Source organism: Sciurus carolinensis, chromosome 3 (genome assembly GCF_902686445.1).
Source record: "Sciurus carolinensis chromosome 3, mSciCar1.2, whole genome shotgun sequence".
Classification (NCBI taxonomy): Eukaryota; Metazoa; Chordata; class Mammalia; order Rodentia; family Sciuridae; genus Sciurus; species Sciurus carolinensis.
Window position 1 is genome coordinate 162,176,845 of NC_062215.1, and position 27,319 is coordinate 162,204,163.

General features: G+C 38.7%; 1 protein-coding gene across 2 annotated transcripts in view; it reads left to right on the plus strand.

Annotated features, from left to right (window-relative positions):
* Positions 1–21,430, plus strand: part of Xrcc5 (X-ray repair cross complementing 5) — an 89,002-nt gene extending 67,572 nt beyond the window's left edge. For both annotated transcript variants that reach the window (XM_047545802.1, XM_047545803.1), the window contains exons 17-21: positions 7,672–7,781; positions 9,523–9,619; positions 11,537–11,604; positions 20,196–20,267; positions 21,176–21,430. In XM_047545802.1, the coding sequence (XP_047401758.1) occupies positions 7,672–7,781; positions 9,523–9,619; positions 11,537–11,604; positions 20,196–20,267; positions 21,176–21,190 (362 nt within the window). In that variant the 3' untranslated portion in view covers positions 21,191–21,430. The remainder of the gene's footprint in view (positions 1–7,671; positions 7,782–9,522; positions 9,620–11,536; positions 11,605–20,195; positions 20,268–21,175) is intronic.
* The last annotated feature ends 5,889 nt before the right edge of the window (positions 21,431–27,319 follow it).

The window sequence follows — 27,319 nt, forward strand, 5'->3', positions numbered from 1 at the left end:
GCACATTCAACCAGTGGCTGCCTGTTCCTCTCCTTGGTGAGGAGTCTGACTCATCACTCACTGTGTCTCGTCAACAGATACAAGAATTTCAGTTCCATTCAATTACCATATTTTAATTGAATCCCATTGCTAGATTGGTCTTCTATTCAGACTGTTTCCTCTTGGTTATGTTGTTACCCTGGCTACTTGGTTTCTTCTGCTTACTTCCTGCATTACTTTGATGACATCTACTCAGGTATGAAGCCAAATTAAGTTGAGATTGGTAAGGTTCTTCAATCAAATAGAGATTGTAAGGTTCTTAACTCTTAAATGTTACTTTTACTTTAGTAAGCTTCCCAGATTTTAGAATTCTAGGACCTTGGAAAATTGTGGGAGCTCTCTTTCTCTGCCCTCTTTACCCCTGGTCCCCACCCCTGCCCCCATCCCCAACACATTCTTTAAGGAGTATGGCATATATATTACATAAACATGGCATATATAGTCCATAAATGAGCCAAAGAAACAATTTCCTCATTTAATGAGAGGATCTTCCTATAGTTTCTTTCTTATATCATCTTGTCTTGATTTTGTACTTCATTCTTTCTAGAATTAGAGAAAATTTGTTATACTAGAGAATGGGTGTTCTTTGTCCTGTATTTAACCATCTATTTCCTGTAAATATTAATCAATGACGTTAAGGCTTGTGAGACATGTTCAGTGGGTCTTTGATGTTTAAACTGCATGTTTTTAATAAAAAAATTACTAAACAATAAAATTTCACAGAACCCACCCATTGGAAATGAAACTTAAAATTTGCCACCTGACCTGGGAAAAGATCTGGTCTTGTGCCCAAACTATTTAAGATGAGAAATAGTTTTCACCCCAAATAAAAGTGGTTTGTCATAATGTTCTTTTACATAAAGTGAGCTTATAGCCAGTAGGTTAACTAGATGTCCTTTTTCTTGTTTCTCCTTAGCTCTCACAGCCATTTTTATTTTACAAAGTGAGCTAAGGCCAAGAGACCTTCAATATTATTCTTCCTGTGGCTACAAAGTAGGACTCACAGTTAGTTCAAATAAAAACAAAAATAAAACAAGAGACCTCATAGTCTGAAGGAATGGCCTCTGACAATAAAGACTTTGCGTTTACTCTGCTCCTTGTGCCTGGGGTTTTAATTTAACACATCAATGAAAAGGCAGCATTTAAAAGGGGGGGAAAACACCCAGCAGGACTTACTTTTATTAGTGCAATTTGTAAGAAATTACTGCATTTAATGAGAAAATCGTTAAGCATGAAAAAATGGGCTGTGACGGAACTTGTGGAGCTTAAATGGTGAGGTTTTAATTGAGTTTTTTAGTTATTGGAAAGAAAAATAATAATAATAATAAAAAACCAGGGCTGCCTCTGTACAGTTGAGGTGGTCAGCACTTTATATACCTTAGTTCAATTTCCTGTGTCACTGGTCATGCATAATGTTATATGGCTCTGGTGTTCTCCTCTGTGTCATATCTGCTGGCCTTTTCCTATTCTTAGGAGGAAGGCAGGGCACTTCTGCTAGCCAAGGAACCATGGGGCAAAAAGTCTAACAGAACATTTTCTAAGAGGGAGAAGGACAAGCAAGGTAAAGAGCAGGGCACAGCTGTCTACTTCACAGTCCATCTGCTTTAGGAGAAGACAGTTTTCAAAGGTCATTGTCAGGTTCATAAAGGTTACACTTTTTCCATAGTTCTTAGTTTCCTTTGTGTTCATCCAGTGATTCCTTTTTCTCCAATAAGAATGTTTTGTTAAAGATTGCAAGAACTAAAAACAGGAATACCAGAGCAAGGAGCAGTGCCATCCAGGGCATACTCTTCCTGGAATCTTACATTTGAACTCTTGGAAGGAAGCAGAAAGGATATTTAAGTTAGTGTGTCTTTTGTCATTTAGAGGAAAAATATTTAGGATGCCTTCTTTATGTACTTAAATATTCAAAAGTGCACTTGACTTCTGTGAGAGGATGTGAATGCCATGGGAGATGCTCAGTTATCTACATACAGTACCTCTCATTCACTGTCGTGGTCCACATAGTTGTATGGCAGCCATTTGCTGTGATTCACCATGTTAAACTTGAAAGAAAGAGAGATGTATGCAGCTCTAAAGTTGTTTCAGTTATATCTTACACATAATTCTGTTTTCGCAGAAATACAACTTTAAAAAATTTAAATGACTGGAAAAAGCTTTAAATATGCTCATGAACCTTTTTAATAACTGAATTGAATTTCATTTTTATCCCCCCTCACTTGAAAAAAGTAGCCCTGTAAATTTTATCTTCCTTTACTATTTAAATTAAATCATGCCTTGTTAATTCTCTCTCTTAGAAATATCCAGTTCATAAAATGGGATCCCTTTTGTGAGTTCCTAATAACACACAATAACAGGTGGCCCTTTACATCTACTCCTCACCCTTCCTTTATGTACACCCAATCTGGGGGAAGGAAGGTTGGGGTCACCCTGCCCCTGCAGGCTCCCTTTCACAGGTTCCCATGTCTAAAGGCTCCATGCCGGCTTCATTCAATGGGAGATTCCTTGTGGGAGATTGCAGGGAGAGAGGGGTAGAGGGGGAAGCCTGGTTATCTCCTTCATTTCTGTGTTGGGCAGCATCTCTGGTCTTTTCATGACTCTGCCTCCTGTAAGACAGGTCCTTGGACTCTAGTTACACCCCCTCTTTTCTTTTGCACTAATGCAAAAGGTGCTAAATCTCTTGCTGTTGTTGATCTCTGGGTTTCAGCATTCTCATTTGTCTTTACAGCTCTGCATCTCAGAATAACAGTTCCCTGCATCAGATTTCCTATGTTAAATGTTTAGAGTGATTGCTGTTCTTCTGGTTGGACCTGACTGATAAACACATAGCCTTTACCCACAGTGGCCAATTTATATCCCAAAAGAGACATAAGGAAGCCTGTTTGTGATCTCTTTCTGTTTTAGTTGCCTGTATTAAAACCTCAGACGCCTTTTCTTATCAGGCAAATGTTCTTTTAAGTTTCTGGCTTAAAACTAATTGTAATTTACATGTGGATTTAATTGGGATCAGACTGAACTACTTGCCTAGAGTTTTATTTGCTGATGAATTTTACTCCTTCTTATTCTCTTAATAGTAGTGAGTATCTTGACCTTATACTTATTTGATTTAAATCTTAATGTTGCCTTTTAATTTTGTTTCGTAAAGATACCATCGTCATTGGGTATATAAATCTGTTCCTAACGTTCAAAAATGATTTCATTGCTGACAGCTGCAAAATGTACGTATTTTCAATAAGTAAAATTCATATGCAGCATTGAGATAGAAGAATTAAATTGAAGTAATATCTTGAATGATGGGTTCAGCAAAATCAGTTGAGATGCCTTTAACCATCCTTTATGTATAATGTGTGGCAGATGAGTGAACCTATAGCTTTTCTGTCTCTATCACATAAATGAAAAAACCCACAATAGATTACTTCCTTTGACTTTATTGGAAACATCTTTGCAGAGAACAGAGGTATTGAGTGCTATAAGTCAGAGACAGACAAGCCCATAACCCTGTGTGTTTTGGCCCTCATGACCATGCATCAAGAATGGAGGTGGGGCTGGGGATATAGCTCAGTTGGTAGAGTGCTTGCCTTGCAAGCACAAGAACCTGGGTTCAAATCCCCAGCACCACAAAAAAAAAAAAAAAAAAAAGAATGGAGGTGGTACATTTTGTAGGACTTTGAATGGTAGTGAATGTTTTCTAGAGAGGGAAAACAGTTATTTCGGTTAAACAAAATTCTGCCATTTTTCTGTTGTATGACACTTCTCAATCTAGATAACCTCTGGAATATGACCCTGAAGTATTATTGTGTTGAGAATAGTTTTGAATATCAACATCTGTACTCATAATATGCTGAGTTAATATATAATACCCATATGTAAAACCTCAAAATCTGGAACAGACATTTTTGAAGTACTCTTTGAGATAAATGACAGCCCTTTGCCTGACTTAGTATCCGAAGATGAATGGCCCTTCCAGTGGCCATTTTTTATATTAGCTACTAATGAGTATTATTGAGTCACTGACTAATTCTGAAGAACATTTGGTGAATTATAATTGGGGCTATGATTTATGATTATATTTGGGGCTGTGAAGACTGACAGGCCATTCCTTAGCCCTAAAATTGCTGTAGAAGAAGAGAAATGCACCCTGGTTATCAGCATTTCCCTTTATGGGGGATGACAGAGGAGTCAAAAGCATAATCCAACCAAAGTAAAATATTATTTTTGTCAGTCATTTCTGCATTTCATTTTTATTAAAAATTACAGGGAAATGGGAAGTGCTTCCAAACTTTGGAAGGAAAGTCTCTTGTCCACATATCATTCTAATATTCAGTATATAAAGCATCGTCCATCACAGGTTTCCCCTGGTGTTAAATGATGCATTATAGTCAGTGAACCAGAGAATAATCTAGGTAGAGGGATAGAATTCAGAATCATGGGCCAGATAAACTGGCCATCTAACTCTCACTATGCCTAAAAGGGCAAAATCTGGTTCTTTGCATTCATTGAATTTATTGGAAGTTTGAATGTATTTATCTGCCTGTGCTTCAGACCCTCTGAAGAAAGGACAGAACAGTCTGACATGTAAATAAGAAAAACTAAATCCAGATAGGTCCATAGATACTCAAGGACTTCAGTTCTTAAGTAGAAACTGAGCATTGAGATGTCTACTTATTTTTCTTTATATACCTTCTTTGTCATATCATAATTGCAAATGGATTTTTGACTTTGCTTATTTTAGTCTCTTGAATATTTGTCTCTGTAAGATGAGGTGTGTTTATGTGTGTTCTATCATATTTTAGGATGAAATGTGTGAGGAAGCTGTGACTTTTTGCAAAGCAATTGAGTACTTCTCTAGTTGCTTCGTGGAATTCTGGGCCAAAGGACTCCTAAATTCCTTCCCTTAATCTCTTGTGGTCTTTTTGTAAAAGTTTGGACATACCTGGCAACTCTCTTCTCTTAGTAGCTGATAAAATATTCTTATTTTCTGTGTCTCTCTAATTATTCCTTCTTAGCCTCCTCCTTTAGCTCCCATTCTTGTCTCCAACCTGTAAGTGATGTAGTTTCTAAAGGATTGGTCTTGAATCCTCTTTTCTTCCAAACTTTCTAAGGAGCCAAGCTATATCCCACCACAGGACCCTTACATATATTATGCTCTGCTCCTGGAACTTCTTCTTTCCAATCTTTTGCTGTCAAATGCTTACTCCTTCCTTTTCTTCCTCTACTTTTCTCCAGATACTGGGCCATTTGCATTTCTCCAAATTCCCTCTGCTTTCCCAACCCTGTTCTTCATACTAAGGCTTATTTTTTTTTTTCCTGCTAGATGATGGTCAAATTCTGTTTTCCGTTACCCAGCTTTAAAACTATGTTGATTACTGACACTTTAAAATCACCCAGGATTTCAAACTTTAGACCAATACGAAAAAATTTTTATCAGACCAGTTCATATGATTTTGTAACACTCATATTCGTTTTTACATTTACCTTATTATTTTTGTGTATATGTGTTATATTCCTAGTAGACTAAACTTCTCAAAGTACTTAATTGTCTCCCACAGAACATATCAAAATATCTTATACATAGTGATTACACAATAAATATTTACTAGGATAAATTAATGAAGACAATCACTAAGTCATGCAAAGGTTTTTGTTGTTGTTTTGTTATTTGGTTTTGTTTTGTTGGAGTTTTTTGTTTTATTACTGAGGTTTGAACCCAGAGATGCTTTATTACCAAGCTACATCCCCAGCCCTTTTTATTTTTTAAATTTTGAGATAGGTTCTCAGTAAATTGCACAGGCTGGCCTCAAATTTGAGATCCTCCTGCCTCAGCCTCTTGCACTGCTGGGATTATAGATGTATACCACTGTGCTCAGCCCGTTAAGGGAAATATTGAAGCTTCCTAAAATTCTTCATTCTTATTTCAAAAGAAATGGAGGACATGAAGTCTCTGGGATTACTGCCCTTGGCCTACAAAGGTGTTTATTTGTGCCCAGATATAACACTGAGTTAACTTTATATTAATCTGTCTGAGAAAGTAGGCTGATGTGAGTTGTGTGAGAAATATCAAACATTTCTGTTATTTTGCCTTTCTAAACTGCAAAAGGTTAGAATGCTTCTGTTTGCTTTGAGCTTCTTACTGATGGTTTTCTGCTCTGCTTATTAATCAGAGTTGTATTATTTACTTTATTTAAAAAGACCATTTGAACATTTTTTTCTCTCTCTGAATTGTAGTTGGATATTAATTCACTGCTGGAGGAGATGTTGGTAAAGATTTCTGAAATTGCAGGGCAGTGTTTCTTTAATCCCTCAAGTTTGTAAAATGCTTTTTTTATAATGGAGATCGTAATCTCCTAGTTGGTAGAAGAGATGAAATGGTTATTGGGGATATTTTTCATTTGCAGCAAAATTGCTACATTAGAAAATGTTTCGTCCAGTTTTTTAATCCTTTCCAAATGCTGTAAGGTCTTCAGGAAATAAGTAGATGGTAGCGATTTCCTTCTTTCATAAGGCACTGAACCGTTTTCAGGTCACTGGTTCAGAGTTAGAGGTCCTGTGCCTTTTCAGGTGAATCTTGAAAGTAGTTTGCTTTAGTAATATGCTCACTCACATTTTTAACCACTAAAATGCTCAGAGGAGGTTGTGATTTGAAAAGATATGGCAGTATTAGAATATCCTGAGCATTTGGCATAAATTGTGGAACAGCCAGCTAGTAAACGGTTTCAGGAGACAAGGGAGAGTGAGCCTTTAAGCCAGGAATGTTTGTATCTCCTTAGTTTGTTCTTCAACATATATCTTAAGGACCAATTTTGATCTACTCAGCAAATTAAGTTCCCTGAGATGACTTTCACGTTTCTGTTTTCCTCTGATTTTTTTTCCCCCATACTTAACAATTTTGTGAGGCAGGCTCAAGCTGCAACCCACCTTAGAAATGATGACATTAATGTATTTCCTCTTTCTATAGCATTTATACATTGTTTACTAACAGTTATTGTTTATTAAGTATTCATAGCCTGTGGAGTGCTTAGCAACAGGGAGGATGTTCAGGCCCAGCTAAAGCTTAAGATAATAGTGAGGGGTTCTCATTCTAACAGAATGTTATGGTAGGACTGGGACTGTTCTTTGTAATTTAATCTGGAGTTTTTCAAAGATGGGGTGTTCCTGGCTCGTGACTTTTCACTGCCTGGCACTGCTTGACATTTATCCTGAATGGAGTTAGGGGAGGAACTTGACAACCTGTTTTCTATGAATATATAGGAAAGGAAGTTTTGAATTATCCAAGTGGCCCCTAAATTCTGAGGGAAAAAAATAAAAAGCAACAACAACAACAAGATTAAAATAACTACCCCAACCTAATATTTGATACCCCAAAAGGAATGTTTAGCTATAATTCTGAACATTTTAGAAATTAAAGTTTATTTTTTGAAAAAAAAAAAAAATTACTCATGTTTCTCAAATGTAGCTTTTTGAAGTGAGAATTTTGCATCTCATGTCTCCCCCAGAAGAAATCTGATTGTTGTGCATACTAATCAGGAGGTCCTTGAACCTCCCTTATCTTTCTTGGAACACATGAAGATGTTCACTGTCTCCCACAAGCATCACTCATGTCTATGAAAATAAATTTATTTTCTTATGTTCTAGCAAGTCACCAGCTAATAAGTCACATTGAACAGTTTTTGGATACTAACGAAACACCGTATTTTATGAAGAGCATGGACTGCATCAAAACCTTCCGGGAAGAAGCCATTCAGGTAACTTTCTTCTCACCTGTCTTCTCTGCCCCAGCAGTCGTTAACCATCACATGGAAGAGAAGCCCAGCATCCCGACAATAAGCCTGGCCTTTGGAAATAATCATTCTCACTGTGAATAGCAGTGTGTGCCAAGAGAATTAGGAGTGACCACACTGGGATTACTGTCATTGTCATTTCTGAGGAGGAATTAATGTAGATTAATGTAGATGGGTGGGATGCTTTATCCCTTGAAGTGAGCTTTTTGTGCCACTAAAGCTCTAGCTTTATGTTCTGCCCAGGGACACCAGGAAATTTCCATTTTAACGTCTGATAGCCCTATTATTGTTGTGAAGGATGGACTAACTACTTTAGGGAAATGGATGAAAAACTTGTATTAGTATGATTATTGAAGAGGATTTTACAAAGACAGGAGTAGGAATCTAAATGCCAGGGAAAATAAAGAACCCTGAAAAATAACTCAACATCCCCACCTTTGTGTAGGATTTTTGTTTGTTTTGTTATGAATTTTTAGAAAACAATTCTAAAAATCTTCCAAATTATATATAGACCTCTATACTGTAGGCAAGAGGTGAGCAAGTTTAAATTAGAAAGTATGTTTTTGAAGAAGGCACAATTGTAATATACATTCTTGTGTGGGTGCTTATTAAATATTTGTGGAATGAATGAAAAAGTTAACACTTGAATAATTTTAGGTACTTAGAAAGAATGGCAAGAAAATAAGAAAATCCTTAAAACTGGATTACAATAAATGATTTAGAAGCAGATGACCCAAATACCCTACAGATAAAAGACAAAATTTTGGAAAGTAGAGTTGGGATAAGACTGAGGATAACTCACTTGGGTAGAGAAAGATTGCATTAGATGAAAAGAGATAGTAAAATATGTTGTTTTTTAGTACGCGCTACCCCAGGTAGAGGGAGCTTCTAATAGCACTTCTGCATGCTGTTGCCACCACATGTACTTGTAAGTACCAGGTCACTGGGTTTCTCAAAACAGGAGGAAGAGGGTAAGGGAGTAGGTCAGTGGTAGAGCATTTGCCCAGCATGGGTGAGGCCCTGGGCTCAGTCCCCGCCACCACAAAGAAATGAATTAATTAGTTAATTAATTTTTAAAAAGATTGAAAAGGAGCAAAAGAAACTTTAGAGACTGGTCAGTCATTATTAATGTAGACCTATATTTAACTGTAAAATTATTTTTTAAAAAGAGGAAGAATTAAGAAAATGAATATTAACTGGTTATTTGTTCCTATTAAGGAATTAGTAATTTTTATGTGATGCAGAGTGGTACGTGAGTATGTTTTCTTAGAAAAACTAAATAATTTTTGATATTGCATACTGAAATATGTATAAATAATAAGACTGAAATGTGCTTTAAAACAATCTGAGAGTTATGGGAGATGGAAGGTAGGGGTCTAGATGAAACAGCTGATTGAGTTGATAATTACTGAAGTGAGTGATCAGTACATGAATTCTTTGAATTATGAATTATTCTGTTTTGTTTGAAATTGTCTGTATTTAGTTAAAAACAAACTCTTTCAGGTACCAAAAATCTATGTGACTCTGGGAAGCGTGGTGCCTTACATAGGTTTTCAGTGAATAAAGCTCAATTTGAATTGCCAATTTGAATTTGAAGCTCACTTTGAATCTACCTAAGAAGAACTTCCAAAATAAATAAATAAATGTGGTGTATTCAAAATCTGCAGTACCTTGGTCTGAGAATGATAGATTTTTTCCCCCACAGTTTTCAGAAGAACAGCACTTCAACAGTTTCCTGAAAGACCTTCGAGAGAAAGTGGAAGTTAAACGATTAAATCATTTCTGGGACATTGTTGTTCAGGGTAAGGGTTCTTTGTTTTTTGTTTTTTTCCCCCCTCCAGATATTGATGCTGCATATTCATACAGCTTCTAAAGCTAAATTATGTTGCATGAGCTCTTAGGTGGGGGCCTGGTGACTCTCTCTCTCTTTTTTTTTTTTTCTTCTTCTTTTGTGGTACTGGGGATTAAGCCCAGAGCTTCATACATGCTAGGGAAGTACTCCCCCACTGAGCTACATCCCCAGTCTATCATTTTAGTTCAAGACAGGGTCTCCCAAAATTGCCCAGACTGGTCTCAAACTTGAGAGCCTCCTGCCTCAGCCTGCAGAGTCACTGAGATTACAGGTTTGCAACACCATGCCCAGTGGGACCTGATAGACTTTCCATTTGGCTTTGAAAAATGCTCAGAATTCATTGAACTCAAAATTCTTTTTAATAAGCATAAATACAGAGTCAGTACATACCAAGTGGACATGACACTTTGTGCAACATGACCCATTTCTAAAATAGTGCCTTTCTATTTGTTCACTGATGCCACGGTGTGGACAAACATCGCCCCTTTCTCATATTTTTAGGCCATTTCTGTTCTCTTCGGTCTATCATACTTGAATTGACTCACTCACATTTTGCTTCCCTGATACCTTTCATTACCACATTCTTGGACTTCCCAAAACACCAGTCCCACATCTTTATGCACCAAAGCCACTAATTTCCTCACTTTATTCATCATGACCACTACAAATTAAATCCAGAGAGAAAGGAACACACATTCTTTCAATGTAAGACTTGATATCTGATTTTCTTCATGTCTTTTTCCCATTTTTTAAAAACATAACCCAGTTTTCTTTCAGAACCCAAGTATATTATTTATTAAAAATACATATGAAAATAAATGTAAGAGATGGTATGAAATTTTCACTTACAATAAAAAGGCAAAATTAGTCTGCACCTGTCTTTCTGTGTAAATTCTGTATTGAAGGGGTTGCACAGCTATCTCTGCACCTTCTGACAGGCAGCATTTCATCACCACAGGCATTATTGTCTGACAGTTAATTTTTCAACTCTTTAACATCTACTGGAGAGCAAAAGCAATTAGGATATGTGGTGAATGGGACTTATTCAAATCACTTTTTGTCTCCACTGCTATCCCAATAAATGAAGGAGTTTGGTGTGGGTATTTATAAATGCCTAAAACATTATTATTTGCTGAAAGGAAATTTATAATATATGAACAAGGTACTTATTTTCTAGGAGCTTATATGCTGCTGAGAGAATACACGTAACCTGTGCCATTTCTAGGTACAAATGAATGTTAAAAGTGCATTTGCTTTTCTGGAAGAATATCATGCATTGGTCACTTGAGATAGGAAAGAATCTTAGGAAGAAGAGAAAATTAAAAAGCAAATTTTCTATCTTTTGCCTTCACTGAACTAAAATTGATGCACTATGCTGTGTTAGCATACTTGTAACAGTGTGTTTTCTCCTGACCTAGTCCTCCGGTCATTTTATCAATAGCCAGTCACACTGCTTAAGTCAAAATGTTTGCACATGCTGCCATTGAGTACTGATGGATTTGGACAAAAGAATACACTCATTCAAACATTTAGATGAGTAAGGCCTAGTCCCTGCCCTTGAGGAAGGGCAGATAAACATGCAAGTAGTTCCATAAGATGTGATGAGTGATTTCCTAGGGATAAAAAGTGATCTGAGAATTCTAAAAGGGAAGTATTCATGGAGTGTGTAGAACTGGACGAGTGGCCTTTGCTTCTTACTATATTAGTAAAAATAGGAGAAAGGACAGTGTGAAATGGGTTTTTCTTAGGACAAAACATCTTTATAGTTTTAAGTCTCCAGAGCAAAGGTGGGAGGAGGTGTGGTGGAAAGGAAGGTCAGATTAGATTAACTATTTGTGTTTGAAGTTTACTCTGAATTACTTTTTAGATGGAATCACTCTGATCACCAAAGATGAAGCTTCTGGAAGCTCTGTCACAGCTGAGGAAGCCAAAAAGGTATTAAGAGATAATTCCCTGTATTAGATGAATTATTGTGGTGGACATTATTTTCCTTGATATCTTTAAGAAGTTAAATTTTAAGTTGCATGAAGTAGGCAACCATTATTTAACTGACAAGCAAATTGCTTCAACTGCAGCATCCTCACAGGAAACATTATGATTCATTCAGTTTTCCATAGGCCATGGTTATATTTCTAAACTCACCTATAATCCCAGCTTCAGTAGTCCTAGAGCTTCTGGCCTCCCTAGTACATGCCAAGTTTAGCCTGGACCCTGGAAAAGGCTATAAAATCCACTAGCCCAGTGTTTCTCACTGTGGCCACACATTTAGTCACCTAGGCAACTTTTTTTTTTTAATACTGATTAAAAATCAGAATCACTCCAGAGATTCTATTCTGTTTGTTTGAGATAGGTACTAGGCATGGTTTGTTTTAATTTTTATAGTCTCTCAGATGAATGTGGAACAGGTAGAGAAAGACTCATATTCTAGCATAAGGGACATCCAGTTTTCAGTAAAGGTTGCTTTCAGTAAAAGATTGACACAATTGTTAGGACAAGGCCTCCCTGTTTGATGTATGAGCTTTGAGTCAGACTCAGCTATGAGTCACAGTACACATGATTATTTAGTTCAGTAATCCTTCATTATACCTCAAGGTTGTGATGAAATTTTAATGGAATTAGATTCATTAGCTCAAAAGTGTAGTTCATAATGTTGAGTTTTAGTTAGTCACTAATTGATCCAGTCCTGCTAGCACAGTGCCTGGCAGCTGCCCTGACAAAGCCTCTGTTGTGTGCTAGACCCTGTGTTGCATGCTGACAGCCCTCTGCCCTCTAAAAGCTCGAGTTCTGGTTACAAGGGATCATAGGGTGGCAGTGGAGACTCAAAAAATAACTACATCTGCTAAGACAGAGCTTGACCTGGGGCCACAGATAGGAATGTGTCAAGGAATGGCAGGAGCAAGACTTGAAATGTTCACCACAGGTCTTGATTCAGACCAAATGGAAAATGCCTTGAACTTTCAACTCAACAAAGGCAGCTAACAGAAACCATATTGTTTGGGAGACAAGTTAGTCAGTATATACAAGAATTTTTAATTGGTACTGTACCTGACAAAAGTTTTTCTTAAAGAACAGATGTGGTCCCTACTTTCAGGGGGTATGTTTCTGGAATTTTAGATCCATACTCTAGGGAGCTGACTGTTGTCTGAGAAGGGTCCACAGTGTCTGTACCCTCTTCTTCCACAGTCATTATTGAATACCATGGGTTTAGGTATATCAGGTAACTGGTTTTATTTTTGTCAGTTTATACTGTGTTACAATTGTATTTCCCCCTTGAACTGGAGTGGAATGTGTAGGTCAGTATTTTCCAGAGAAGTAGAACCAATAGAAAACATGCACTACACACAAACTCACACACACACCTCGCTTGATTGATTGACTGACTTTAAGGAATTGACTCTGCAGTTGTGGGGGCTGGCAAGTCCAAAATATATAAGGCAAGCTGACAGGCTTGAAACTCAGGCAGGGCTTCTGTGTTACAGTCTTAACAGAATTCCTTCTTCAGGAAACCTTAGTTTTTTTCTTAAGCCTTCAACTGACAGGATGAGACCTGTCCATTTTTTAACATATTGAAAACAGTGTTGGATGATTGTAAGTGGTAATCTCATCTACAAAATACCTTCACAGAAACATCTAGAGTAGTGTTTGATTGAACAGCTGGGCACGGTAACTTAGCCAAGTTGACACATAATATTAGCCCTCATGTACACTGAAGGCTTTTGCTAAACAAGTAAAATAAGTCAAGACATACAATTTAATTTTAGTCATTATTGCTTTATAAAAATCAATCATTCAAGGGAGAATTGAATACATATTATAGTTTTTGTAGGAGGTGGGGAGCACTGATCTACAAAGGGTAATGCTTCCTCCTAGCAGTACATCTTAACCAAGTGTCACAGCTCAGTGAATCCTGAATATTAGAGAGGAAAGAAATCTAGAAAGGGATAATGCATTTTTAAATTGTGCGAGGCTTGTTCTATATTGCAAATGTGATATCTTCTTTGGAATTTAAGGGCACAGAGTCTGATAATTGAGCTATAGAGAGAAATTTCAGTTAATTGCTAGGTATGAGGTGATATCCTTAGATGATTCTAATATCACCAGAACTGACTTCAATTGTAGTTTAAGACAACTCTGGGAATGTCACCATCTTTGAATAGAGAAAACCTAATAAAAAACATGTGGAGAGACTCTCTTCTCCCAGCACAGGTACCCTGGCTTTGTCTTGCATCTTCTTTCTTTTGGAGCAGTGGTTCCAGTCAAGGCACAGTAAGTATGCTTTTGATACTACCAGCAAAACTTCACTGTCATGAAAGATGAGAAGTTAGGAAATTCGACTGAAATGTACTGAGCACCAGCCCTGTGCTTTGATGTACATTATTTCATAACCTCTGAAATTAATATTAATATTAACCTTGCAGATGCACACCTAGAAAATGACATTTTCATTTTTCCACACTTACCAGTGCTTCAGCCAATTCAATATTTTTACTAAATGTTTATGTGACATTTTGACTTCTAAAAAAATTTCACATTATGTGACATTCACCTAAAACATATGAACATCATATCTAGATAAATGATGGACATGGTAATAAAATTTTGTGTAGGTGCGGGACTGTAGCTCAGTGTGCTTGCCTAGTGTGCACAAAACCCTGGGTTTAATCCCTAGCACTGCAAAAAAAAGGGGGGGTGGGGTTTGTATGTATCTTAACTTTAGAACCAAGTGTCCAGTACTGTCTCTGTGATCCTCATAGTGATCTGCTAAGAGGTCAAGCAGGAGCACAATACTGTCCTGTTATCACTGGGAAACCAAATTCCAGAAAGTTTAGGTGGGGTTACACTATGAGCACTCAGAGGCAGCAAGAGGATTGAAATGCTGGTCCCTGTGCACTACACTGGACCCTCATTCCTAAGCAGATTTAAGTCTTACAATCTATAAAATACAGTCGTTTCTGTTTGCCTTATCTCAACAGGTGACTGCCCCATGGGTGGTTGGTGGTTAAAATGACCTGAAGATCACAGAGTGGAGCCTAAATTCTGATTCACCATCCTCTTACACTTTGTCGTGTCTGGCTTACAAAATTATGCTGTTGTGTCTTCTTTAATACCTGAGCCTTTTTTTGTTTTTCAGAGCGAAAATTTGATCTTTCATATCTAAAATGTTTTTAAATGACATTTGTTGGTTTTTAGCAAGAAGAATAGAAGGGAGATTGCACATATTGATGGTAATGCAGAGCCTTGCAGACTAATTCTGATTCAAGGAAACCCATTCCTTGTGGTCCTAATAAGACATACATGTTTTGGTTTTTCTCCCTTTAGCCAGGTTAGGGAAATGTGATCACTTTTGACCATGTACTGAAATATTCATTTATATTGCCTTTGGGTATTGAGTCGGGTATTTCCCAATCATTTAAGGAAAGTTAACTATAATCAGAGAAGTGGAAGAACAATCCCCACAGTCCATTTTAATTCTTTCAAGATATTTACCATAAGTTATTTAAAGTTAGCAAGCTGTCAAATTCTTGCTAGTAAGTGTTATTTGAAAATAAATAATTATCCAGGATGTCCATTTTCAGTGAAAACTAAATTATAACTTTGCACTTGCGCAACATCTTAATGAGAGCCATTTTCCTCTAGTGTGTTTTAGAAATGTGCAAGTTTTATGATTCTTTTGAGAAACAGAGGTAAGTTAGTCCTACTACAGACATAGATAATGCTTCCATAAATTTAGATAGTCACAAGTTTCCCAGTACCTCTCATTTCACTTTGAAACCTAAATATTACCCATCTCTGGAGCTCATTTTTATTGCCATTATAATCTGTCAGTTCTTTCCCTTAACCTTTTCTGTTTGTAGATGGTGGTGTTAGACATGCCATTAGCATTTAATGTTGGGTAAAGTCTTTGTGTAGTCCTCAGTGCCTTTATCCATCATGTTGGTCTCATTTCCTGGCTGTCATAAGCAGGAGAGGTGAAGCAGGTGGGTGTCCAAGATCTCACAGTAAGTGACTGACCAGGAATCTTGTTCTAGGACTGGCCCTGATCTCCTGTCATTTAATTCCATGTTGAGAACACAGGAGAAAGAGGATTTATCCCCATGACTTTGGGGTGTCCAAGAGACTGAGCTGTGTCTAAATAATCATTAGATGCAAGCTTTTGGGGTGGGGGGCACTTGTTTTCCTTTAAACGGCCTCATCTGTTCTTTAATGTTATTAGTATTGATTAGTTTTCCATCTTAGTATCATAGATGCTTAGCTTAGTGATCTGGTTATTTCTCTAATACCATCTAGGAAGGTGAAGTTGAATAACTCAGTGTCTCACAGTAAGCTAATGATGAGGAGAACTGACCAGCACCAAGACCCCCGGACTACTACCCAGCCCCACTCCCACCACACTGTGGCTTCACCTTTCCATGCCTCCACCAGTCCCATCTATCTAGACAAGATACACTCATGCTCCCTTTTTCAAGAATACACCTAGTTTCATACAGACAAATGTATATATGAGATCACCAAAATCTTGGAAAGAATTCTAAGATGGTTTAAGAGTCTCTGATTCTGTTGGACCCTGTGACATTTATCTTTGCTTTTTTCTGCTTTCCTAAATCTCTGGTGTGGTTTTTCAGTATGCTCATACAAGAAAAGCAGTAATGCATATCACAGTGTTACCTAATATTTGTTTAAAGCTTGAGACTTTGAAGATACAATTTTAAATCTTTTATGAAGGTGGAATATATATAGTAAATGAACACATCATATGGTATACAACTTGATGAATTCTTATACATTCATATACCCGTGTACCCACTACCCAAAGGCTCCCCAGGACTTCCTCAGTCAGAGCCCTTTTGTCCCCCAAGGTAACCACTACTGACTTCTGTCACTTGGGAATAGTTTAGCCTATTCTTGATTTTCATATCATTGGAATCATGCCTTTTGTGATTCATAGATGTTATAATTACTCATTCTTTATTGTAACTATGTAGTATCTCTTTTATGATTATACTGCAATTTATTCATTCATTACCTTAATGATGGGCATTTGATTGTTTCCAGACTTTGGCAATCATGAATAAAGATATGTTAGATATTTTTATGTATATTGCTTGGCAGGTGTATATTAGATATATTCCAAAGAATTAGAGCATAAAACTTACGCTGCCATAAAGCATTTTTGCACTTTCTTTTGAGATTCAGCACCACACCCCATAAAATAGATAGGGTGAACAGTAGTATTTCCATTTTATTTTTGAGGAAAATTAGTTATGAAGTGGTCCCATAGCTTACCAGTGCTCCTGAAGGGCTGAGGTTATGGTCTTGTTCTACACACCAGGCTAGAGGATTTTTCTGGAGCACTCTTGCCATTATTGCATAAAATAAGCTACAGATGACATTAATGATACCTAAAGTTATGGCATTTTAGTCAAACTTACATTCATCTTGATGCTTTTTTTTTAATCCATCTGGGATTACTTAATGGTGTTGGAATTAGCCTTGTGGAAGCCATTTGTTTTTAATTTGGGCTTTGGTGTAGGGGTCTGAACACAACCTGGTTATTAGTTTTTAATCTTATGGAGGGATAGGACAGGCAGTTCTTATAAAGAAATTATTGATTCCATTTCCCTGCATGTAGCCAGGATTGTATTTCAGTTCACAATGAATAAAAGTAGTAGTTTATTCATTTCATAAAGATCTCCAAGTAAGAGGCTCTTTGTGGCAACCCCACGTAGATGCTGGCTGTTTGAGGAATGGGGAATGTGTCACACAAGTGTCCTTTCTATTAATTCTCTACTTTCTCAGCATTCTGCGGAAGAAAAGGACAGGAGAAAAGATGAAACTTGACTCCTACCCTTCTCTGCTGCATTCAGAGAACTGTTCCTTTTATTGAGAAAGCAAACCAATCCTTGAATTCTCTGCTGTCTCCTACTTTCTCTAGCTTCCTGTCACTGCTCAGCCTAGAAATTACTTGCTGTTAAAAACTCTGATGAGGAGCAATATGTGTAAGAGATCAGCCTTGCCCGGGGCGTTGGGAAGGATGGCAGCTCAGCTTTTAGCCATAATTTGCTTATGCAGAAATGTGAGGAAGATCTGTCAGGGAAATCAGCTGCAGATGTTTAGCACTTGATGGAAATGCAAGGGTTTTTTGCTGCTGCTCCTCACTTCTCAGGAAGTTGGTCTAGCCTCAGAGCTGTGCCATTTGTGTTTGATTATATATACCGTGGTCATACTATGCAGATAGGCCTATCTTAATTTATCCTTTCATTTCACTCTGAAAAGGGTTTTACAGGTGGGGAAGGAATGAGAATTGCAACTTTTATAGGCTGAATGCCAAAAAACATTAGGAATTTTCTATATTCATCTGAAAGTACCTATAATGTTTCAGGTTACGAAGGTAAAAGATGTAGTAGACTGTTGTACTACTGAGCCCATGGAGTTTGTCATTTGTTTTGGATATGCTTGTCCTTTGGTCCCACAGAAGTCCATGACAGGACACAGCTCTGCCTTTTACTCTGTTTACTTGTCTTTTTTTTTTCTTTCTAGTGCTGAGTATTGAACCCAGGGCTTCATTCATGCTAGATGCCTGCTTTACCATTGAGCTACACATCCCCAGTCCTCACCCTAACTGGATATGTCTTATGCCTAATATAGGAAAAACCATGCAGTGGTTAATTATAATAGTAGGAGAAGCAAGGTACCAAATAAAAATCATTTTTAATAGTGATAATAATTAGGAGAAGCATAAAGATTAATTTGGGAGTTTAAGGTAGAGCATAGTGTGTTTAACCTTTAGGTATAAACCATGTGCAAATAAATGTATGAATTTCTTATTTATCTGTACTTGGTCCTCAGATATCTCTATTAATAATCACCCACCATAAATTGAATTAATGATATGGCCGCTGCATTATAGTTCACTTCCAGACTGTCTGCCCCCATTGCTAAGATTTTCTGCCTGTCATAGCATTGATTCCCAGCCCTGCACATCATTCAGTTTAGGGTCAACAAAAGGCTATGGGGGAAAAAAATCTATACATGTCCTTAAAAGAATTAATCTCTTAGTCAAAATGAAGGTTAATGAATAGTGAAGAACTGGCTTGGGAGGCTGAGGCAGGAAGATTGAGTTCAGAGCCAGCTTCAGCAAAAGCGAGATGCTAAGCAACTCAGTGAGTCCCTGTCTCTAAATAAAATACAAAAAATAGGACTGGGGACCTGGGGCTGTGGCTCAATGGTCAAGTGCCCCTGAGTTCAATCCCCAGTACTCAAAAAAAAGTAGTGCCCAGCTATGCAGAAACAGCCTTTACTATTACCATTGTGTTAACCGTGTGCGAGTTTCTGTGCTTAAGAAATGGAAGGATGGCCAGAGATTGCTTCCTGAGACTTGCTGCACACAACCTAATTAGTGAGTGACTTTGACTTATGATTCATTAAAGAGACATATTTTAGTTTATTTATAGATCTTATGTTTCAGAGACCTTTATCATGTCACTGTACTATAACAGTAACAGGAATGTATAGGAAAAGCAGTTCTTGCCATATTTTTCATGTTGGATAAGTATAACAACATTTTTCCTTTCTGGGTAGAGGCAGCTGCAGGAGAGCAGAGCTAAGCCAGAAGGCTCCAGCACATGTGTGCTCCACTGCACACTGTCTGAATTACAGAATGCCTACAGGCATTGTCACCTTCTATCACCCGCTTTCAAGTGCTCATTCCTATAGGCTGGTCTCTGCTCCAAAATAAAGGTCACATTCTCAGGATAGATAGGCGTTGGTAGAACCTAGCTCTTGGACACAGTTGCCACATGCCTTGAAGTTTGAAAAGACACCCCACCATTATCTCTTGGAGGAGACAGTATAGAAAAAAAGATATTCAAATAATTTTTCAGGAACACTCAAGATTTTTTTAAATTCTGAATATCATTCTTCGATCCTCACAGACTTGACTTCAGGGCCTTTGCTTTTCTGTGTCTGCCTTGTAGAAGCTGCAGGTCTAGAACATTGATGCTGAACATTGATGAACATTGATGTTTTCTCATCCATTTCTTATCTGCATGTTTGCTGAAAATTTCTTGCACAAGTGGAAGGACTTTCATAAAAGGGATTAAGCAACCTTTCAAATTCACCCATTTTTGTATTTGAGACAAGACCCACTGATTTGGGGTGCTTATTTTCTTAACCTTACTTGCCAGCTCTCCTGTAGAAGCAGAAGTGAAATATCAGGTGTCTATCATGCCGATGTGGGGCCCTCCCCAGATTCACCATCTTGACAAGCCCTGAAATATCCTCCCTTTTCCCTAGACCTTTCTCCAGTAACTAGTTAGTATGGACTGTTGAACCTCAAAATTGGTGCTCTTGCTCAGAGCCAAAGGAAGGAGAATATGCCAAAATGATGTTTCTTTTAGGCCATCTGCGATGGGACATTATTAAGCAAGTCTTCCTTAGGTTTGCCTGTGGAATGCTAGCAAACTGTTCCCTCCATCAAAAGAGGCAAAAATGTCACTGTACTAACATGATTGACTCTCTCTTCACAGTTTCTGGCCCCCAAAGAAAAACCACAGGAAGACACAGCAGCCATGTTTGAAGGTGGTGATGTAGACGATTTAGTAAGTGCTCTCATTATATACTAGGTTTTCTAAAGATTGAAATTGAGCTGTAAATTCAGCCACAAAAGCTGCTTATCGTAGACTTGTTTCTTATTTGTGTTTTAATTTCTAACACATTAGAAGCTCTCTACACTGTTATTTACTGCCATTATAAATTTAATCAGATAGGTGATTTCATAATGGAAATTCCTATGTTCTATGGTTTCAACTACATTGTTCATTCAGTTTAATTCTCTTCTTTGAAGGGCTAGAACAAACTGGGGAGGCTCTTTCCTTAGTAGCAAAATGTTATAATTTACTGAAATTGCTCTTAACCAAAAATAAGTAATACAACATGCAATTTGTGTGGGTCGACAAATAAAAACAGCCTTTAAGAAACCTACTTCTTAAATATTCTCAATTAACTTAACATAAACAAAATAGACTGATAGGTATTTGAGGATTTCTGCACCTCATTACACCATGTTGTGAATACCTGGAAAGCTGTGTAAATGTTGAATTTACATCCATCTTCCAGGTTTAGACTCTTCTCTTTAAACCTCCCTTGATAACTGTCCATACATACTATGCTTTCATCCTTTTTGTGAGAAGTTCTTAATAGCAAAATGAGGAATGATTTGGTATTTAACTCCTAAAGTAGTTAGTAGTGAATAATAAGCATGCAAGTTCATGCATGCGTAATCAACATAGTTTTCACTAAACCCTCTTTTGCCAGAGCATCCCCAGTCCATTTTTATTTTTTATTTTGAGACAGGGTCTTACTGAGTTGCTTAGGGCCTTGCTAAGGTGCTGAGGATGGCTTTGAATTTCTGATCTTCCTGCTTTAGCCTTCTGAGCCACTGGGATTATAGGCATGCAGCACCATGCCCAGTCTGGTTCCCTTCTTAATATGTCATTTTTGTTTGCAGCTGGACATGATGTAGGTCATGGATGTTTGGGGAATCCAAGAAAGTTACCATCTCCATGGTGCTTGGGACTCTATAAACAGAACAACCTGGAGGAGGCCATTCACGGGAACCTGAAGCTCTGGAGATCATTTCAGCAGGTTACTTGGAAGGAAATTCCCCTCCATCTCTATGGGGCAGACACATACATACATGTTGTAAGAGATAATTTACACTCTATGCATTTTATAAAGAAGCATTGTTATTTTTTGATTGGCATATTATTCTTTCCTGGTCTTTTTCTTCTTGGTCTATTACATACATACTTTTAAGTTTCAGGAAAATAGATTTCTTCCTGACCAGGCATATTGGTGAGGATTGCAGTTCTCATGAAGTGATTAGCATCTCCTGTGGAACCATGGCATGGTCACTGGTGAGTCCCAGCCCTACCCAGGCTGCTCCTCCAGCAACAGTCGTGACATGCTGATTGAGCAATGACATTTGCTTCCTACCAGAAAGTAGCTGAGAGGAAAATCACAGGGAAGGACTGACCCATTTCTCTTTTTAGTTAAGCCTTTTTAATCACTACATCACTTTAGCTCTGTAAATAGGCAGTTTTCCATAAGCAAGGTGGGAAGGGAACATAGTTTCCCTGTATTAGCTAGCATCTTAAGCAGGAAATGATGGTGGTGTTCTCATGAAGAAAAGGCCCACTTTTGGCCCAACCTCTGCCATATCAGTGAATCTTGCAAAACCTAAAGCCAAGAAATTCATGGTCAGGAGTTAGGCTATCATTTCATTGTTCTCTACTTACGGGTGTCACATAGAGAATGTTTTGTTGTATAAAAACACTTTACTTGCCCTGTCTCTCCCATTTCTTCTTAAGTCAACTTTCATTTTTCTCTTGATAATATTTCCTTTCCCCCAAAAAGTAGGGCTGGGATACTGTACCATTGAACTTCAGGAATCTCCAGACTCTCATACCTGCATCCTTGGCCAATCTCTACCAACACAAACTGATAAGAAATGAAGCATATTTTTCAATCTTTCACTCTGTGATTCTAAGAATGCTTCAGTTTTGTCCAAATCACAAACATCCTTTGGGTTTTGTTATCCAACTGGAATGATAAGTCATCATCCCTCATTGGGGTAGCTTCAGATGGGCATCTGTACGTCAAATTTGACTCAGGTGTGCAGAGTATCACAAGGGGATGGTGCTAGGGACCCTTCTCTTCGGCAGAATGAAGTCTGTCCCGTCAACTTTGAAGCTTTAGCAACATCCAAAAACCATCTTTGTCAGCACTGAATTCACATAACCTGAGTCCGAATGTTTGTCATGAGATGAGTAGTGCTTGCCACCACTCCTAGGTGAGAATTTTCTCCATCATGGAGAAAATTGGAGTCTGAGGAATGAGATCTATGCAGAGGCATAGAAATACCAGTCCACTCCTGCCTTTTGTTCCCATTTTCATCAAATGGACAGAACTGAGACAGGCAGAGTCTTCTCCCATCTTTGAGGGAGGCAGGGAATAGGCATGGGACAAAGGGGGCCTCTGGCCTCTAGGAGCACTCCATTTGTAGGTCATCTAAAGTTCACCAGGAACTGAGTGTAGTGGCCCACACCTGTAGTCCCAGCTACTCAGGAGGCTAAGGCAGGAGGATCACAAGTTTAAGGCCAAACTCAGCAACTTAGCAAGGTTCTATCTCAAAATAAAAAGGACTGGGGATGTAGCTCAGTAATGAAGCACTCCTGGCTTCAATCCCCAGTACCAAATAAGAGTTTTTTAGAAAATTAAAAAGCTGCTAGGAGGCAAAAGACTTTAAAAAGACACAAAGGCTAGAGTTCTAGATGTTCTTCAAAGTAGTCTTAGTAGGCAATGCCCTTGTTTGAGTCATCCTTTTAAAGCAAACCATATGCCTTGTTTTGATCATTATTCACAAGGTTTGAACAGAGGTAGGTGACTTTTTGCTGTTTTCAAACATCAAATATACTCTGAAAAGTTGGAGACCACTGCAGATAACCAAAGGATGTATCATAGGCTCCAAAGACAATTTGAAAGAAATTTTTGCTCATTTTGGTACAAATGACCTTAGTTTCCATTTCAAAGGGATCATGTTCTCTAGCAGCAGGAGGTTTGCTAGGGCTTATGTTTATTTAAAAAGATCTGTGGACTCTTCTTCCTAGATAAAGACTCAACTAACACACACACACACTCTCTCTCTCTCTCTCTCTCTCTCTCTCTCTCTCTCTCTCTCTCTCTCTCTCTCTGCCTCCCTCTCCCTCCCTCCCTCCCTTCCTCCTTCCCTCCACTTGACACAGGCAAACAAGGCAATGTGAAGTGTGAGGACAACATGATCTTTGGAAAATCCAGAGCCCTGATAGTTCTGGCAGTCCATTTCACAGAATTTTTTTAATGTAGTATTTCCTCAAATCCAAAACATCATTAATTATGCTAAGGAAAAAAGCTGATGACCAGTTTAATTTTTTAAAATATTTTTTAGTTGTAGATACACACAATACCTTTTTTTTAATTAATTTATTTATTTACGGGGAGCTGAGGATTGAACCCAGTGCCTCATACACGATAGGCAAGTGCTCTACCACTAAGCCATAACCCCAGCCCCGACCATTTTAATTTGAATTGTGATATTTTAAATGATGAAGTACCACAAAATATATTCTTAGAAGGGATGAAATAAACTTTCATACCTCTTACTGTCCTTACTGGTGACATGGCACAGATGTGAACTTTGCAATCAGATCAGTCAAAAGTTCTTTAGCTATGACTAATAGAAATACAAACCAGTGTTGGCTTAAGTAAAAGGCCTATTTCTTATTTGATAATCTTATTTTGAAACATTGCAAGAATTCTGGCCTAGGCAATGGGTGATGATTCCATGGCCTGGTAAAGTGGAGACTTGGCAGTTTGTTTGACCCTTCCCTCATTTTGTTCGCTTTCAAAGAAGGTGGAAAGGGCAGCACCAGCTATAGCTGGAAGAACAGCAGTCCTACTGGTGGTCCTGATTCAGTAGACTTCTTTGGGCAGCCCTTTGTCACATGCCCCATCTTAGCAGCAGGAGAGACTGGGAGAGTGAGACCAATATTCCAGCTGAGGGCAAAGTGAGGAGAGGTGGATACTGGGTTAGCCACCTGACAGCTTGACATATATTATGTGTCTTGGTCAGTTTCGTGCTCCTCAAACAGAACACCCAAGAGTGGGTAATTTATAAGGAACAGATTTATTTCTTGCAGCTCTGGAACCTCAGAAGTCCAAAGCAGAGGAACCTGCCTACAACTAGGGCTTTCTTGAGAGATTCCATAGCGAAATGAGGAAGAGCAAGGGCGGGAGGGAAGGAGACTGAACTCTTGCTTTTATCAGAGAGAGGACGAAGTGAGCCAAAGTCTTCTTTTGCCAGAAACCAGATCCCCCACTCCTGAGACAACAGTTAATCCACTCCTAAGGGCAGAGTTCTCGTGACCTAATGACCTCTTAGGAGTCCCACCTCTCCATACTGTCGCACTGGGGATTCAGTTCCCAATGCACTGACTTGGGGGACATATTCAAACCACAGTACTGTGTAAACTCAGAAGTGATGTCAGCCTTCCAGACGCCAGTTCTGCTGCGTATCTGGTAACTGCGAGGTTTGTTGGGGTTTGTAGTGGGTTCATTGAAGTAACGCTTCCATGGAGCGCGCCAGTGTCGGAAACTTGGCTCTCCCAGCCCTCCCGCTCCACCTGTCTTTTCCTCACATCTTGTGTCATTGCCAGAGATTTTGCAGAAACGAGCTGGAACAATTCGCACCATCTGTCGAAAGGCGCGGGCCTCCCTGAAGGAACCAGAGAAGCCATACCAGGTCCCTCCCACACATTTTTAGCTGTCCCTATACCAGAATTTAGGTGAGTGCTTTGAGAAGGTGGAGCCGTTCCTCCCACCACCAGCAGGGGCCTCTGGCTGCCCACCTGTGGCAGCTGTGGGTCCTGGAAGGCCAAGGGGCAGTACAGACATGGAATGTGAGTTCTTTAATCCAGGGCTTTAGTGCTACATGTTGATTTCACAGCACCTTTCCATCCCTGTTCTTATCTTAGTAGGTTCTTTTTATAATGCTCACCACGTATGAATATGAGGCCAACCTGGAATCAAACCATCTATGTTTCAGATCCTGCCTGCTGTGGTTCAAATATAGTTTGTCCCCCCTGCACTCAGGCGGCAGCTTAATTCCCACTGCAAGGTATTAAGAGGATGGAAACTTACTGGTGTGTGGAGTTGGGACCTTCAGGAAATGATTAGGATTGGATGATATCATAAGGGTGGAGCCACCATGGCTAAGTCCTGGCAGCCTTATAAGAACAAAAGAGATCAGACATACCACTCATGTTCCCTGTCTCACCACATGATGCTCTATGTCACCTCAGGACTCTGCCAGCAAGAAGATTGTGACCAGATGCAGCCCCTAGACCTTCTGCATCCATAACCAAAGCAAATCTCTATAAAGCAGGCTACCTCAGGTGTTTCATTATAGTATTGGAAAGCCGACCACAGCCTGTAGCATATCTTGGCTGTGTGACCTTAGCCAAGTTACTCAATCATTCTTGACCACAGTTTCTGGAACTGTCAAACAGGGTTTATGTCAACCTAACTTCCAGGATTACAGGATGAAGTGAGGATGAACCACATAAAATGCTTGATAAGTACCACATAAAATGCTTAGTGAATGCCCAGTGAGTATTTTCCATTATTATTGGTCTCTCCAAGTCTATATTTATTCTTCTAGCATACCAGCACCTCTTTGGCTTTAAAATGTCCTACTCTGCTTTCTAAGAATAGATACTCTAGCCTTATATAGATTAGCCAATAAAAAGCAACATTCAGACAACTCCAGCTTTTTCCCTAACTTTCTCTGGGATCCAGAGTGCATTTCTCAAATAGGCAATCCGTTTTCTCCTACAAAATGGACAGCTGCCTCTCTGGATGTTGGAAGCAGAAGAATGGGAAACTTTCTAAGGAAAGAACTAAAGGAGCTTGAGTTCTAGATGCAAGGAGCTCTATGTTCCAAGTCTTAGGATCTCGACCTGTCAATCACGATGTGTCCATTCACCTGGCTTCTTTGTTAAAAGATTTCCCTCCTCTCTTTCCAACTCCCTGGGTCCTGGATCCTCCAATGGTGTCAGGGTTAGATGCCTTTTGTGAGCCACTTTGATTACTATCCCAATAAAAGCTTGATTGCCACACTACCATCCACCCACTGGCAAAGGGAGGCAGGGGAAGTATGTGGTTCTAATTCATAGTCTGAGCAGAGAGGACATTTGAAGTTTTAGGACTGAAGGGTATAATGAAAGAGTGCACACAGGCATGTAAATATGTGAGTAGAATAATATGTGCATGCGTGAACTTACACCTTCTAGCTGTTATATTGATATGCATGTGCCTTCGTGTCCTTTTATTGTAATATGTTGTGAAGAAAGAGATCCAGTGGCCAGTGTATTATTGGGCTCCAGTTGTGTGACCCTGACCTTTTATGTTTGTCCTTAGGGGTATTATGTGGGCACACAGGTATGATTCCTGTGCCCAGCATACATGCATACATTCCCTTCCCCAGCCACTGTATTTGTCTGGAAGAGCATCATCTTACAAGGACATCAGTCATATTGGATTAGGAACTAACCCTACTCCAGTGTGTACTTATCTTAACTAATTACGTCATTATCTTAACTAATTACACCTATTTCTTTATAAGGTCACATTCTAAGGGGGTTAGGACTTCAACATAGGTTTTGAGGGGAAGACAAGTCAACCCATAATAGCAATGGAGATCTGCATGGTATGGCGTATGTGTGTGTATGTGTGTATGAGAGAAAGAGGGCAAGGGAAAGGGATTGAGCTGGGGACACACACAACAAGCAGTCTTCTTTGGGAATAATAGTACCTGAAACTTGGGGCTCTATAAATATAAGAAGTGTGTATGTGTCTGTGTATATTAGATGTTTTTGCTGTGGGAGATGGTGAACATGTGCCCATCTCATGTTGGTGGAAGAGATCTGACTGCTAAATTGTGAGGAAATAATCTCTGTTCATGTATTGAGAATGTGATTATGAAATAAACAAGTGTCCTATAAATGTCAGCTGTTATATTGATATGCATGTGCCTTCGTGTCCTTTTATTGTAATA